This window comes from Oryctolagus cuniculus, chromosome 3 (assembly GCF_964237555.1).
Source record: "Oryctolagus cuniculus chromosome 3, mOryCun1.1, whole genome shotgun sequence".
NCBI lineage: Eukaryota > Metazoa > Chordata > Mammalia > Lagomorpha > Leporidae > Oryctolagus > Oryctolagus cuniculus.
Window position 1 is genome coordinate 184,790,081 of NC_091434.1, and position 15,611 is coordinate 184,805,691.

Below are 15,611 nucleotides of genomic sequence, written 5' to 3' on the forward strand. Positions count from 1 at the left end.
ATCCTAAAACTCACACGATTGACAAAATGCCTGAGAAAGAATTCGAAAGAATGATTGTATCGTTAATTTAAAAAGACAAGAGGATACAAATAGTTAAATGAAAATTAGGAAATCAGTACATAACATGAATGAGAAAGTTAGCAAAGAGATAGAAATATAGAAAAAGAACTGGACAGAAATCTTCGAAAAAAAGAACTCAATAAATCAAATTAAAAATACACTGGAAATCCTTAACAAGAGACTCGATCAGGCAGAACAAAGAATATCTGATCTAGGAAACAGGTATTTTGAAAAATCTGTCAGACAAAAAAAAATGATGATGATGAAAGATGAAACAGTGCCTGGGGTATCTGGGACATCATCAAACGCCCCAATATACAAGTGCTGTGAATTCCTGAAGGAATGGAAAAAAATAGTGTAGGAAACCTATCTAGTGAGACAATAGCAGAATACTTCCCTAATTTGGAGAAAGACATAGATATCCAAATATAGGAAACTCATATAACCCCAAATACACACCATCAGAAAAGACCTGACACAACATATTATAATCAAATTTTTAGAAGTAAAACATAAAGAGAAGGCTAAAATTCGCAATGGAAAAGCAGCAGGTCATTTTTGAATGAACTCACATTAGATTAACGGTAAATTTCTCAATATAAGCCCTTGTAGTTCAGAAGAGAATAGATGGATGTAGTCAAGTTCTAAAAAAAAAAAAACCTGCCAACCCAGGAGACTTCACCCAGTGAAGCTCTTATTTATAAATGAAGGTAAACAAAGAGCTTCAAGACAAGCAAACACTGAAAGAATTCATCACCACAGTGGTCAGCCTTACTTGAGGATATACTACATACAGAAATGGAGAAAGGCAATTCATATCATAAAAGAATATAGGAAACCCACTAGTAAAAGAACAAAGGATATTAAAAGATACAATAAGAATTTTTATGGAAAACTGGCAGGGTCATTAGTTATAAATAATAACCTTGAATATAAATAGACTAAAGTCTGTGATTAAAAATACAGACTAGGTGGCCCCGCTGTGGTATAGTGAGTAAAGCTACCACCTGCAGTGCCAGCATCCCATATGGGTGGCAGTTTGAGTTCTGCCTACACCACTTCTGACCCAGCTCTCTGCTATGGCCTGGAAAAGCAGCAGAAGATGGCCCAAGTGCTTGGGAGACCTGAAAGAAGCTCCTGGCTCCTGGCTCCAGACTGGCCCAGCTCCAGTCGTTGCAGCCATTTGAGGAGTGAACCTTCCATTCTCATCGGATGGAAGACCTCTCTTTTTCTCTCTGCCTCTGCCTCTCCATAACTCTGCCTTTCAAGTAAATAAACAAATCTTAAAAAAAAAAAAAAAAGGAAACTATGTCCAACGTTAACAAAAAAGATACAGACTATCTGAACGGATAAAAAAACAAGACTCAACTATATGCTGCCTCAAGAAACACACTTCACCAATAAAGATATACACAGGCTGAAAGTGAAAGGATTTAAAAAGCAAGTAGGAGTAGCTAAGGCTCTATCAGACAAAATAAACTTTAAGGCAAAAACTGTTCAAAGAGACAAAGAAGAGGCTGGCACTGCAGTGCAGCAGGTTAAGCTGCTGCCTGCAGAGCGGGCATCACCTATCAGAGCGCTGAGCTGAGTCCTGGAGGCACTGTTTCTGATCCAGCTCCCTCCTAATGAGCCTGGGAAAGCAGTGGAGGATGGCCCAAGTACTTGGGCCCCTGCTACTCATGTGGGAGACCTGCAAGGAGTTCTGATTTCCTGGCTTTGGCCTGGCCCAGCCTTGGCCATTACAGTCATTTGAGGAGTGAACCAGCAAATGGAAGAGCTCTCTTCTCAGTAGTCTCTCCCTCTCTCTGTCTCTGTCACTCTGCCTTTCAAATAAATTTTAACATAAAAAGAAGGTCATTATGTAATGATCAAGGGAAGAATTCAACAAGATATGACTACTTTAAATGTCTAATGTCCAATGCTAGGGAACCTAGTCCTCTAAAACAAAGTGAATAGATCTGAAGAGAGAAACCAGCTCCAACACTACCACTCTGGGGAGTTTAACATCCCTCTTTCCATCAGTGGACAGATCAAGAAAAGAAACAACAGAACCAGCTACACCACAGACCAAGTGGGCCTAGCAGACGTCTACAAAACACTATCCCATAGCTACAGAGTACACATTCTATTCATTAGGGCATGGAACATTCTCTAGGATAAACAATATACTAGGCCACAAAGCAAGTCACAAGCAATTAAAAACACTGAAATCATATTATCTTTTCTGACCACAGTGGAATGAAGATGGAAATTAACAACAAAAAATTTACAGAAATTACATAAATACATGGAGACTGAACAACCACTCCTTAATGAGCAGCGGGTCATGGGAGAATTCAATTAGAAAATTCTACTGAATTTCACTGAAATTCACTAAATTCTGAATTTACTGAATTCTACTAAACCTTTTTTTTTTTTTTTTTTTTTTTTTAAGATTTATTTATTTACAAGGCAGAGTTCCAGAGAGAGAGAGGGAGAGAAAGAAAGAAAGGTCTTCCATTTGCTGGTTCACTCCCCAGTTGGCCACAACGGCTGGAGCTGGGCCAATCTGAAGCCAGGAGCTTCTTCCAGGTCTCCCACATGGGTATAGGGGCCCAAGTGCTTGGGCCATCTTCTTCTTTGTGTGTTTTTTTTTTTTTTTAAGATTTATTTATTTATTTGAAAGTCAGAGTTATACACACACACACACACACACACACACACAGAGGGAGAGAGAGAGGGAGGTCTTCCATCCGCTGGTTCACTCTCCAATAAGCTGTAACAAGCCAGAGCTGTGCTGATCCGAAGGCAGGAGCCAGGAGTATCCTCCAGGTCTCTCACGTGGGTGCAGGGGCCCAAGGACTTGGGCCATCCTCCACTGCCTTCCCAGGCCATAGCACAGAGCTGGATCAGAAGAGGAGCAGCCGGGACTAGAACCGGCACCCATATGGGATGTCGGTGCTTCAAGCCAGGGTGTTAACCTGCTCCACCACAGCGCCGTGGGCCATCTTCTACTGCTTTTCCAGACTATAGCAGGGAGCTTCTACCAAACTTTCAAGGAAGAATTGAGACTAATTTTTTTCAAACTATTCCAAACAATTGAAAGGAAGGAAACCTTCCCAAACTCATTCTATGAGGCCAGTATTACCTTAAATCCAAAACCAGACAATGCAAGAACATATTTATCTATATGACAGAATATTGCTAACAAAAAAGAATGAAATCCTGACATTTGCAACAAAATGGATGGAATCAGAAATCATTATGCTAAACGAAATAAGTCAGACAGAAAAAGACAAATATCACACGTTTTCTCTCATATGTAGTAGTTAATATATATAGAGAGAAACAGCATAAAAATTGTGTGGATGTCATATTATTTGGTATCTAGCTCTCTCAGGGGCTGCTCAGATGTTCCTCAGGTGTTCCTGGTGCATGCTGTCTCTCTCCTCCTTTATAGTCCTCTTCCACCAATCCCAACTCTGCTACCCACACGCCAAGCACGCTGCTCTCCTCCAATCAGGAGCAGGATCAGCTCCTGCAGCTTATCAGTCGAATTTGGTGAGGCAGCTGTGTAGAAGTTGTTTACTCCTTCTCACCACCATATGGTGGGAGATCAGATGCATAGAATTAGTCTTAGTTGCAGTAATTTAGTCTAGTCTCGGTTGCTCCCCACATCTAGGTAGTTATAAATAGTGTCTATTCTGAATTATACCAACTACATGATGATATACCTTTCTTTCCCCATTTTATGATCACTGTAATAAATTCCACATTATGTGATATTAATGTTCCTGTTTTCAAGAAAAAAAGTGTATACATATATGTATATAATATCCATAAATGAAGTGAATATGGCAAAATGGTAAAAAATTGTTAAATATTTTTATAAGATTTATTTATTTTATTTGAAAGGCAAATTACAGAGAAGGGGGGAGAAACAGAGAGAAAGACAGCTTCCATCTGTCGGCTCACTCCCCAGATGGCTGCAATATCTGGAGTGGGCCAGACTGAAGCCAGGAGCCAGGAGCTGCTGCTGTGTCTTCCACATGCATACAGTGGCCCAAGCACTAGGGCCATCTTCCACTGCTTTCCCAGCACATTAGCAGGGAGACAGATTGGAAGTGGAGCAGCCAGGACTCGAACTGGAGACCATACGGGATGCCAGTGCTGCAGGAAGCAGCCTAACCTGCTACACCCTAATATTGTTAAATCTTAAAGTAAAGTTTTTAAGTGCTCCTAATAGTAGAAGGGAAAAAATAAATCTCATACTGTACCCCATATATATGTATAATTATTGTCAATAAAATATTTTAATGAAAAATCAGCTTTTCTTTAATGACAAAAAGATTCTCAATTACCTGAGGAGTGGTAGGTTCCAGATCCCTAATTAAGTTGTAAGCTTCCTGTACGTCATCTGAAATGTAAGAGAGAAGTAAGCAGTCACACTAGTTTGCATTCCAGAAAACTCCTCTTGGTTTCTGAGAAGCTCCTTCAGTATTCAAATATTCATGAGAAATATGATCTGCTTCATTTGTGTTCTAGCTCTCCATCAAGTTCCGAGTGAGTAGGTACTCTAAAGATAACCAAATATCCTTAGGAAAATAATATCAAGCCAGCAAATATCTAAAAAAATCTTCAAACTAAGAATACGAACTGGGTGCTATATGCCAATTAAATAAGGAAAATGACCAGTGGTTTTTTTTTTTTTTTTTTAATGACCATGTTTTAATCAGATTTTTTTTTAGTATATGAGGGAAATGACAAAGACTGAAATTTGCTTTCAAAGCATTTCAAGAATGAAAAGGGGTGTTGCAGATAAAAAATGCTGGCAATATCTTAAAAACTGTTAAGCCCGGAATGAGTATTTGGGTGTTCATTAAATTCTACTCTTTGCTTATGCTTAGAATTTTTCATTATAAAACTAATGTGTAAAATAAACATGCTATTTTTTTAATTCTTGCTCAAAAGTCTATTTTTTTTGCTTCTATATTGAATAGAGAAGACTGCAAGTTCATATTCTTATTTTAATAAACACATGCACCTTGATGAGGAAAATGCTACCTGGTTGAATTACTGTGTGTCTGAAAAGGCCCAGGCTGCTAGTCTGAAATCCATGACAAAATGCTACCATGGATGGATCAATGTATCAATCCATACATCAATGTATGGCAGCTGCTACTCTGCACTCTTAACTGTTAGCAGACTACTTCAAGGGCCAGCACCGTGGCCGCAGCACCCCACATGGTGCTGGTTTGTAGTCTTGGCTGCCCACTTCTGAACCAGCTCCCTGCTAATGTGCCTGGGAGGGCAGTGGAGGATGGCCCATGTTCTTGGGTCCCTGCATCCAGGTGAGAGACCAGGAAGAAGTTCCTGGCTCCTGGCTTCAGATCAGCTCAGCTCTGGCCATTGTGGTGATTTGGGGAGTGAACCAGCTGATGGAAGACCTTTCTCTCTCTCTGGCTCTACCTCTCTCTGTAACTCTGTCTTCCAAATAAATAAAATAAACATATTTTTAAAAGACTAGTTTAGGAATATAAGGCGTAACAAATATCACAATTTCTTTGCAACACAGCACTTCTCATAAATGCCCAGGGTACAAAGAAAATGGCAGCTAATCAGAGCAAATAAAAAAGTTAACAATAAAACAAGGTAAGAAAATGTGGATCTGTGTTATACACAGAGGAAACTACAGAAAGAAAACTACAGGAGAAGGGGAGGGAGAAATCAAACCAGAATGAAGAGCGAGCCAGACAGAACAGTGAGAGGAATAGAGGAACAGAACAGGGGGAGGAGGGCAGGAAGCATAGCAGGAGAGAGAATGAAGAGAAAGGCACAATGAGAATGCACCAATACATGCCTTTTTGTCCTATGAATCTGTGGCAAAAATTCTGGGAAGTATTATGAATTTTAAAAGTTAAAACAGTAGTCCAATTGGAAATGAAACACTCTGAAATATCTCATTATAACTAAGACCAAGACAAATTTTTCTTACCTTGACGAAGGTAATAAATCACTAAATTTAGCCTCGCTTCAGGAATCACATCAACCAGGGGAGGTAGAACCTGCAAAGCCCCTTCACCTCCTCGGAACACAACCTAGCAGCAGAGAAACTGTGTCACCATGGCAGTAAGCGTGGCTACACTTCCTGAAGGACATGTTAGAGGGGCTGTCACCGACCACCGAGTCCATGACATCCAAAACGAAATCAGCCCTGCAATCAGCTACCGTGCTGACAACTTGGACTGCTGGCTGGATTTACGATTGCTTAACAAACCGCTACACTCCTGATCTTCCCTCTGCTCTGCCCTCCCCTCGGCTTGACCCTCACGTATCTTCCTTTCACCCTAAAGCCTCCCTGTGCTAACACTCTCTGCCCCATACCAGTTATTTTTAGCCACAGCTCCTGTCACTTCATCTCATCACACATGTCTTTGTTCCTATCTTACACACACCACAGTATAAGCTCCATATTCACTTACTGTTCACTCTCAGGTCCTCAGAACTGTCACTCAATCAGTTGGCATTCAGTGTTTGAAAGGCTCTCGTGTACATAGGAACTTGGTCTCGTTGAAGTAAAGATATTATCTAAATTATAGTAAGTAGAGGGCAGCACTGCGGTACAGCAGGTTAAGCTGTTGCTTGCAATGCCAGCATCTGCCAGGAGCACTGGTTTGAGTTCCAGCTGCGCTGCTTCCAATCCAGCTCCCTGCTAATGTGTCTAGGAAAGCAGTGGAAGATGGCCCAAGTGCTTGGGCCCCTGCACCCACGTGGGAGACCTGGGAGAAGCTCCTGGCTCCTGGCTTCAGCCTGGCACAGCCTGGCTGTTGCCACCATTTGGAGAGTGAACCAGCAGATGGAAGATCTCTCTCTCTCTCTCTCTCTCTCTCTGATTCTCCTTCTCTCTCTGTATCTTTGCCTTTCAAATACTTACATTTTTATTATTTTTAATAGAAAACTTTCATTTAATAAATATAAATTTTAATCAAATACATAAATCTTTTTAAAAAACAACATGAGACTTGAGTTTCTTGTACATACAACACTAGGACTCAGCCATGCTGAGCTACTCAGTTACAGTTAGCACACGGCACAGCTTCACTTTAATCTGAAAACTGACTTCAGAAGTTGACATTCTTAACATCGTTTATATTGCCTCAATATTTTTAAGGATTTTTAAAAAGTTACAAAAGTAATTCAGGGCAGGTGCTGTGGTGTAATGGATAAAGCTGTGCCTGCAGTGCTGGCATCCCATATGGGCTCTGGTGTCCCGGCTGCTCCACTTCCCATCCAGCTCTCTGCTGGGCCTAGGAAAGCAGTAGAAGACGGCCCAAGTCCTAGGGCCCCTGAACCCATGTGGGAGACCCAGAAGAAGCTCCTGGCTCCTGACTTCAGATTGGCACAGCTCTGGCCATTGCGGCCAATTGTGGAGTGAACCAGCAGATGAAGACCTCTCTCTCTCTCTCTCTCTCTCTCTCTCTCTGCCTCTCTGCCTCTCCTTCTCTCTCTGTGTAACTCTTTCAAGTAAATAAATAAATCTTTTAAAAAAAGTAATTCATAATTCATATTCACTGGAAAAGAAACCCTTAACTACAAGATTACAAATGAAAAATTTCCATATTCTCATTGCTTTAATCTCACTCTCCAAGGACAATCTCTTTATCATCCATGTCCTTTCCAGTCATATATACATACAGTGGCTCCTTACTGTGGCTGTATTTTACATTCACCTGGGAGGCTATTAAAACTATTGGCAGCTGGGCCCTAAACCAACTATTAGATAACACCTGGGGTGGGGTCCATACATCATCGTTAGTTTCAGAAGCCTGCCAGACGATTACAATGCGCAGTTGTAAGTGATGTCACATTGTCCAGGTGCGCCTGGTCTGCCCTTTCTTGGGTCAATTGAGATTCTCTTCTAGTCCCTTAGGTACAGATGCACTTTTAAAAAGCTACAAAGCAGAAAGAGACAGAGATCTGCCACCCACAAGTTCACTCCCCAAATGCCTGCAATAGCCAGGGCGGGCTGGGTCTGAAGTCGGGAGCCAGTAACTCCGTCTGGGTCTCCCAGGAAGGTGGTAGCCAGGGCGGGCTGGGTCTGAAGTCGGGAGCCAGTAACTCCGTCTGGGTCTCCCAGGAAGGTGGTAGCCAGGGCGGGCTGGGTCCGAAGTCGGGAGCCAGTAACTCAGTCTGGGTCTCCCAGGAAGGTGGTAGCCAGGGCGGGCTGGGTCCGAAGTCGGGAGCCAGTAACTCAGTCTGGGTCTCCCAGGAAGGTGGTAGCCAGGGCGGGCTGGGTCCGAAGTCGGGAGCCAGTAACTCAGTCTGGGTCTCCCAGGAAGGTGGTAGCCAGGGCGGGCTGGGTCCGAAGTCGGGAGCCAGTAACTCAGTCTGGGTCTCCCAGGAAGGTGGTAGCCAGGGCGGGCTGGGTCTGAAGTCGGGAGCCAGTAACTCCGTCTGGGTCTCCCAGGAAGGTGGTAGCCAGGGCGGGCTGGGTCCGAAGTCGGGAGCCAGTAACTCAGTCTGGGTCTCCCAGGAAGGTGGTAGCCAGGGCGGGCTGGGTCTGAAGTCGGGAGCCAGTAACTCAGTCTGGGTCTCCCAGGAAGGTGGTAGCCAGGGCGGGCTGGGTCTGAAGTCGGGAGCCAGTAACTCAGTCTGGGTCTCCCAGGAAGGTGGTAGCCAGGGCGGGCTGGGTCCGAAGTCGGGAGCCAGTAACTCAGTCTGGGTCTCCCAGGAAGGTGGTAGCCAGGGCGGGCTGGGTCTGAAGTCGGGAGCCAGTAACTCCGTCTGGGTCTCCCAGGAAGGTGGTAGCCAGGGCGGGCTGGGTCCGAAGTCGGGAGCCAGTAACTCAGTCTGGGTCTCCCAGGAAGGTGGTAGCCAGGGCGGGCTGGGTCTGAAGTCGGGAGCCAGTAACTCCGTCTGGGTCTCCCAGGAAGGTGGTAGCCAGGGCGGGCTGGGTCTGAAGTCGGGAGCCAGTAACTCCGTCTGGGTCTCCCAGGAAGGTGGTAGCCAGGGCGGGCTGGGTCTGAAGTCGGGAGCCAGTAACTCCGTCTGGGTCTCCCAGGAAGGTGGTAGCCAGGGCGGGCTGGGTCTGAAGTCGGGAGCCAGTAACTCAGTCTGGGTCTCCCAGGAAGGTGGCAGGGACTTAAGCACTTGAGCCATCAAGTACTGCCTCCCAGAATGCAGACTAGCAGGAAGCCAGAACTGGAGGTGGAGCCTGGGCTCATGCCTAGCGAGTCCAGTACAGGATGTAGGTTCCTAAATGGCATTTCAGCCACTGCATCAAATGCCCATCCCCAGATGTCCTTTTGGAACCAAATTTTTTGTTTCTAACTCTTTCTTCCATAGTTAACTGTTAGGATTCCAGCAACTGAAAATCCCCTATATTTAATTGTCAAGATGTTTATAACTCATAACTCTATACTCAAATCCTGATCTCTCTCCAGATTAGATTCCAGACTACTCTCTCTAATGGATACTTCTTCCCAAAAAGTAAGCTGATTTAAATATAAAGTACCCAAGAACAGAAGAGATTATAGACAGGAGCACTTAAAAGGAAACTATCCAGGCCGGCGCCGCGGCTCACTAGGCTAATCCTCCGCTTTGCGGCGCCAGCACACCGGGTTCTAGTCCCGGTCGGGGCGCCGGATTCTGTCCCGGCTGCCCCTCTTCCAGGCCAGCTCTCTGCTGTGGCCAGGGAGTGCAGTGGAGGATGGCCCAGGTGCTTGGGCCCTGCACCCCATGGGAGACCAGGAGAAGCACCTGGCTCCTGCCATCGGATAAGCGCGGTGCGCCGGCCACAGTGCACCAGCCGTGGTGGCCATTGTAGGGTGAACCAACAGCAAAGGAAGACCTTTCTCTCTCTCTCTCTCTCACTGTCCACTCTGCCTGTGCAAAAAAAAAAAAAAAAAAAAAAAAAAAAAAAAAAAAAAAAAGCTATCCAACTAAAAGCCTGAGATGGAGACATGAGGGAGGGAAGAACAGAATACAAACATAAGACAGGGTCAAGAAAGCAGCATTCGATTTTAGCGACTGAGTACATATTAGGGAAAGGAGAAGTCTGCGACGGCTGTATTTTCAGCCTGGGGACTAGAATTCATGCTAGGGAGGAGTAGAGACATCCGAAGGAACAAGTGTGGGTACTAGGATTCATGCTAGGGAGGAGTAGAGACATCAGAAGGACAGGTGTGGGTACTAGAATTCATGCTAGGGAGGAGTAGAGACATCAGAAGGACAGGTGTGGGGACTAGGATTCATGCTAGGAGGAGTAGAGACATCAGAAGGACAGGTGTGGGTACTAGGATTCATGCTAGGAGGAGTAGAGACATCAGAAGGACAGGTGTGGGTACTAGGATTCATGCTAGGGAGGAGTAGAGACATCAGAAGGACAGGTGTGGGTACTAGGATTCATGCTAGGAGGAGTAGAGACATCAGAAGGACAGGTGTGGGTACTAGGATTCATGCTAGGGAGGAGTAGAGACATCAGAAGGACAGGTGTGGGTACTAGAATTCATGCTAGGGAGGAGTAGAGACATCAGAAGGACAGGTGTGGGTACTAGGATTCATGCTAGGAGGAGTAGAGACATCAGAAGGACAGGTGTGGGTACTAGGATTCATGCTAGGAGGAGTAGAGACATCAGAAGGACAGGTGTGGGTACTAGGAGAATTCATGCTAGGAGGAGCAGAGACATCAGAAGGACAGGTGTGGGTACTAGAATTCATGCTAGGGAGGAGTAGAGACATCAGAAGGACAGGTGTGGGTACTAGGATTCATGCTAGGGAGGAGTAGAGACATCAGAAGGACAGGTGTGGGTACTAGAATTCATGCTAGGGAGGAGTAGAGACATCAGAAGGACAGGTGTGGGTACTAGAATTCATGCTAGGAGGAGTAGAGACATCAGAAGGACAGGTGTGGGTACTAGGATTCATGCTAGGAGGAGTAGAGACATCAGAAGGACAGGTGTGGGTACTAGGATTCATGCTAGGAGGAGTAGAGACATCAGAAGGACAGGTGTGGGTACTAGAATTCATGCTAGGAGGAGTAGAGACATCAGAAGGACAGGTGTGGGTACTAGGATTCATGCTAGGAGGAGTAGAGACATCAGAAGGACAGGTGTGGGTACTAGGATTCATGCTAGGAGGAGTAGAGACATCAGAAGGACAGGTGTGGGTACTAGGATTCATGCTAGGAGGAGTAGAGACATCAGAAGGACAGGTGTGGGTACTAGGATTCATGCTAGGAGGAGTAGAGACATCAGAAGGACAGGTGTGGGTACTAGGATTCATGCTAGGGAGGAGTAGAGACATCAGAAGGACAGGTGTGGGTACTAGAATTCATGCTAGGGAGGAGTAGAGACATCAGAAGGACAGGTGTGGGTACTAGGATTCATGCTAGGAGGAGTAGAGACATCAGAAGGACAGGTGTGGGTACTAGGATTCATGCTAGGAGGAGTAGAGACATCAGAAGGACAGGTGTGGGTACTAGAATTCATGCTAGGGAGGAGTAGAGACATCAGAAGGACAGGTGTGGGTACTAGGATTCATGCTAGGGAGGAGCAGAGACATCAGAAGGACAGGTGTGGGTACTAGAATTCATGCTAGGGAGGAGTAGAGACATCAGAAGGACAGGTGTGGGTACTAGGATTCATGCTAGGAGGAGTAGAGACATCAGAAGGACAGGTGTGGGTACTAGGATTCATGCTAGGAGGAGTAGAGACATCAGAAGGACAGGTGTGGGGACTAGGATTCATGCTAGGAGGAGTAGAGACATCAGAAGGACAGGTGTGGGGACTAGGATTCATGCTAGGAGGAGTAGAGACATCAGAAGGACAGGTGTGGGGACTAGGATTCATGCTAGGAGGAGTAGAGACATCAGAAGGACAGGTGTGGGTACTAGGATTCATGCTAGGAGGAGTAGAGACATCAGAAGGACAGGTGTGGGTACTAGAATTCATGCTAGGGAGGAGTAGAGACATCAGAAGGACAGGTGTGGGTACTAGGATTCATGCTAGGAGGAGTAGAGACATCAGAAGGACAGGTGTGGGGACTAGGATTCATGCTAGGAGGAGTAGAGACATCAGAAGGACAGGTGTGGGTACTAGGATTCATGCTAGGAGGAGTAGAGACATCAGAAGGACAGGTGTGGGTACTAGAATTCATGCTAGGGAGGAGTAGAGACATCAGAAGGACAGGTGTGGGTACTAGGATTCATGCTAGGAGGAGTAGAGACATCAGAAGGACAGGTGTGGGGACTAGGATTCATGCTAGGAGGAGTAGAGACATCAGAAGGACAGGTGTGGGGACTAGGATTCATGCTAGGAGGAGTAGAGACATCAGAAGGACAGGTGTGGGTACTAGGATTCATGCTAGGAGGAGTAGAGACATCAGAAGGACAGGTGTGGGTACTAGGATTCATGCTAGGGAGGAGTAGAGACATCAGAAGGACAGGTGTGGGGACTAGGATTCATGCTAGGAGGAGTAGAGACATCAGAAGGACAGGTGTGGGTACTAGGATTCATGCTAGGAGGAGTAGAGACATCAGAAGGACAGGTGTGGGTACTAGGATTCATGCTAGGAGGAGTAGAGACATCAGAAGGACAGGTGTGGGTACTAGGATTCATGCTAGGAGGAGTAGAGACATCAGAAGGACAGGTGTGGGTACTAGGATTCATGCTAGGGAGGAGTAGAGACATCAGAAGGACAGGTGTGGGTACTAGAATTCATGCTAGGGAGGAGTAGAGACATCAGAAGGACAGGTGTGGGTACTAGGATTCATGCTAGGAGGAGTAGAGACATCAGAAGGACAGGTGTGGGTACTAGGATTCATGCTAGGAGGAGTAGAGACATCAGAAGGACAGGTGTGGGTACTAGAATTCATGCTAGGGAGGAGTAGAGACATCAGAAGGACAGGTGTGGGTACTAGAATTCATGCTAGGGAGGAGCAGAGACATCAGAAGGACAGGTGTGGGTACTAGAATTCATGCTAGGGAGGAGTAGAGACATCAGAAGGACAGGTGTGGGTACTAGGATTCATGCTAGGAGGAGTAGAGACATCAGAAGGACAGGTGTGGGTACTAGGATTCATGCTAGGAGGAGTAGAGACATCAGAAGGACAGGTGTGGGGACTAGGATTCATGCTAGGAGGAGTAGAGACATCAGAAGGACAGGTGTGGGGACTAGGATTCATGCTAGGAGGAGTAGAGACATCAGAAGGACAGGTGTGGGGACTAGGATTCATGCTAGGAGGAGTAGAGACATCAGAAGGACAGGTGTGGGGACTAGGATTCATGCTAGGAGGAGTAGAGACATCAGAAGGACAGGTGTGGGTACTAGAATTCATGCTAGGGAGGAGTAGAGACATCAGAAGGACAGGTGTGGGTACTAGGATTCATGCTAGGAGGAGTAGAGACATCAGAAGGACAGGTGTGGGGACTAGGATTCATGCTAGGAGGAGTAGAGACATCAGAAGGACAGGTGTGGGTACTAGGATTCATGCTAGGAGGAGTAGAGACATCAGAAGGACAGGTGTGGGTACTAGAATTCATGCTAGGGAGGAGTAGAGACATCAGAAGGACAGGTGTGGGTACTAGGATTCATGCTAGGAGGAGTAGAGACATCAGAAGGACAGGTGTGGGGACTAGGATTCATGCTAGGAGGAGTAGAGACATCAGAAGGACAGGTGTGGGGACTAGGATTCATGCTAGGAGGAGTAGAGACATCAGAAGGACAGGTGTGGGTACTAGGATTCATGCTAGGAGGAGTAGAGACATCAGAAGGACAGGTGTGGGTACTAGGATTCATGCTAGGGAGGAGTAGAGACATCAGAAGGACAGGTGTGGGTACTATGATTCATGCTAGGGAGGAGTAGAGACATCAGAAGGACAGGTGTGGGTACTAGGATTCATGCTAGGAGGAGTAGAGACATCAGAAGGACAGGTGTGGGTACTAGGATTCATGCTAGGAGGAGTAGAGACATCAGAAGGACAGGTGTGGGTACTAGAATTCATGCTAGGGAGGAGTAGAGACATCAGAAGGACAGGTGTGGGTACTAGAATTCATGCTAGGGAGGAGCAGAGACATCAGAAGGACAGGTGTGGGTACTAGAATTCATGCTAGGGAGGAGTAGAGACATCAGAAGGACAGGTGTGGGTACTAGGATTCATGCTAGGAGGAGTAGAGACATCAGAAGGACAGGTGTGGGTACTAGGATTCATGCTAGGAGGAGTAGAGACATCAGAAGGACAGGTGTGGGGACTAGGATTCATGCTAGGAGGAGTAGAGACATCAGAAGGACAGGTGTGGGGACTAGGATTCATGCTAGGAGGAGTAGAGACATCAGAAGGACAGGTGTGGGGACTAGGATTCATGCTAGGAGGAGTAGAGACATCAGAAGGACAGGTGTGGGGACTAGGATTCATGCTAGGAGGAGTAGAGACATCAGAAGGACAGGTGTGGGTACTAGAATTCATGCTAGGGAGGAGTAGAGACATCAGAAGGACAGGTGTGGGTACTAGGATTCATGCTAGGAGGAGTAGAGACATCAGAAGGACAGGTGTGGGGACTAGGATTCATGCTAGGAGGAGTAGAGACATCAGAAGGACAGGTGTGGGTACTAGGATTCATGCTAGGAGGAGTAGAGACATCAGAAGGACAGGTGTGGGTACTAGAATTCATGCTAGGGAGGAGTAGAGACATCAGAAGGACAGGTGTGGGTACTAGGATTCATGCTAGGAGGAGTAGAGACATCAGAAGGACAGGTGTGGGGACTAGGATTCATGCTAGGAGGAGTAGAGACATCAGAAGGACAGGTGTGGGGACTAGGATTCATGCTAGGAGGAGTAGAGACATCAGAAGGACAGGTGTGGGTACTAGGATTCATGCTAGGAGGAGTAGAGACATCAGAAGGACAGGTGTGGGTACTAGGATTCATGCTAGGGAGGAGTAGAGACATCAGAAGGACAGGTGTGGGTACTATGATTCATGCTAGGGAGGAGTAGAGACATCAGAAGGACAGGTGTGGGTACTAGGATTCATGCTAGAGAGGAGTAGAGACATCAGAAGGACAGGTGTGGGTACTAGGATTCATGCTAGGGAGGAGTAGAGACATCAGAAGGACAGGTGTGGGTACTAGGATTCATGCTAGGGAGGAGTAGAGACATCAGAAGGACAGGTGTGGGTACTAGGATTCATGCTAGGGAGAGTAGAGACATCAGAAGGACAGTGGGTACTAGGATTCATGCTAGGAGGAGTAGAGACATCAGAAGGACAGGTGTGGGTACTAGAATTCATGCTAGGAGGAGTAGAGACATCAGAAGGACAGGTGTGGGTACTAGAATTCATGCTAGGAGGAGTAGAGACATCAGAAGGACAGGTGTGGGTACTAGGATTCATGCTAGGAGGAGTAGAGACATCAGAAGGACAGGTGTGGGTGCTAGGATTCATGCTAGGAGGAGTAAAGACATCAGAGGAACAGGTGTGGGTACTAGAATTCATGCTAGGGAGGAGTAGAGACATCAGAAGGACAGGTGTGGGTACTATCACCATCTTCAGATGAGGAACTGGAGACTCAGCAATAC

At 46.1% G+C, this 15,611-nt stretch overlaps 1 protein-coding gene across 7 annotated transcripts in view; it reads right to left on the minus strand.

Moving 5' to 3' along the window:
* IFT56 (intraflagellar transport 56) overlaps nucleotides 1–15,611 on the minus strand; it is an 83,461-nt gene that overhangs the window by 24,999 nt on the left and 42,851 nt on the right. For all 7 annotated transcript variants that reach the window (XM_008249290.4, XM_070071437.1, XM_017338039.3 and 4 more), the window contains 2 exons: nucleotides 6,035–6,137; nucleotides 4,401–4,456 (listed from right to left, as the gene is read on the minus strand). In XM_008249290.4, coding sequence (XP_008247512.1) covers nucleotides 4,401–4,456; nucleotides 6,035–6,137 — 159 coding nt within the window. The remainder of the gene's footprint in view (nucleotides 1–4,400; nucleotides 4,457–6,034; nucleotides 6,138–15,611) is intronic.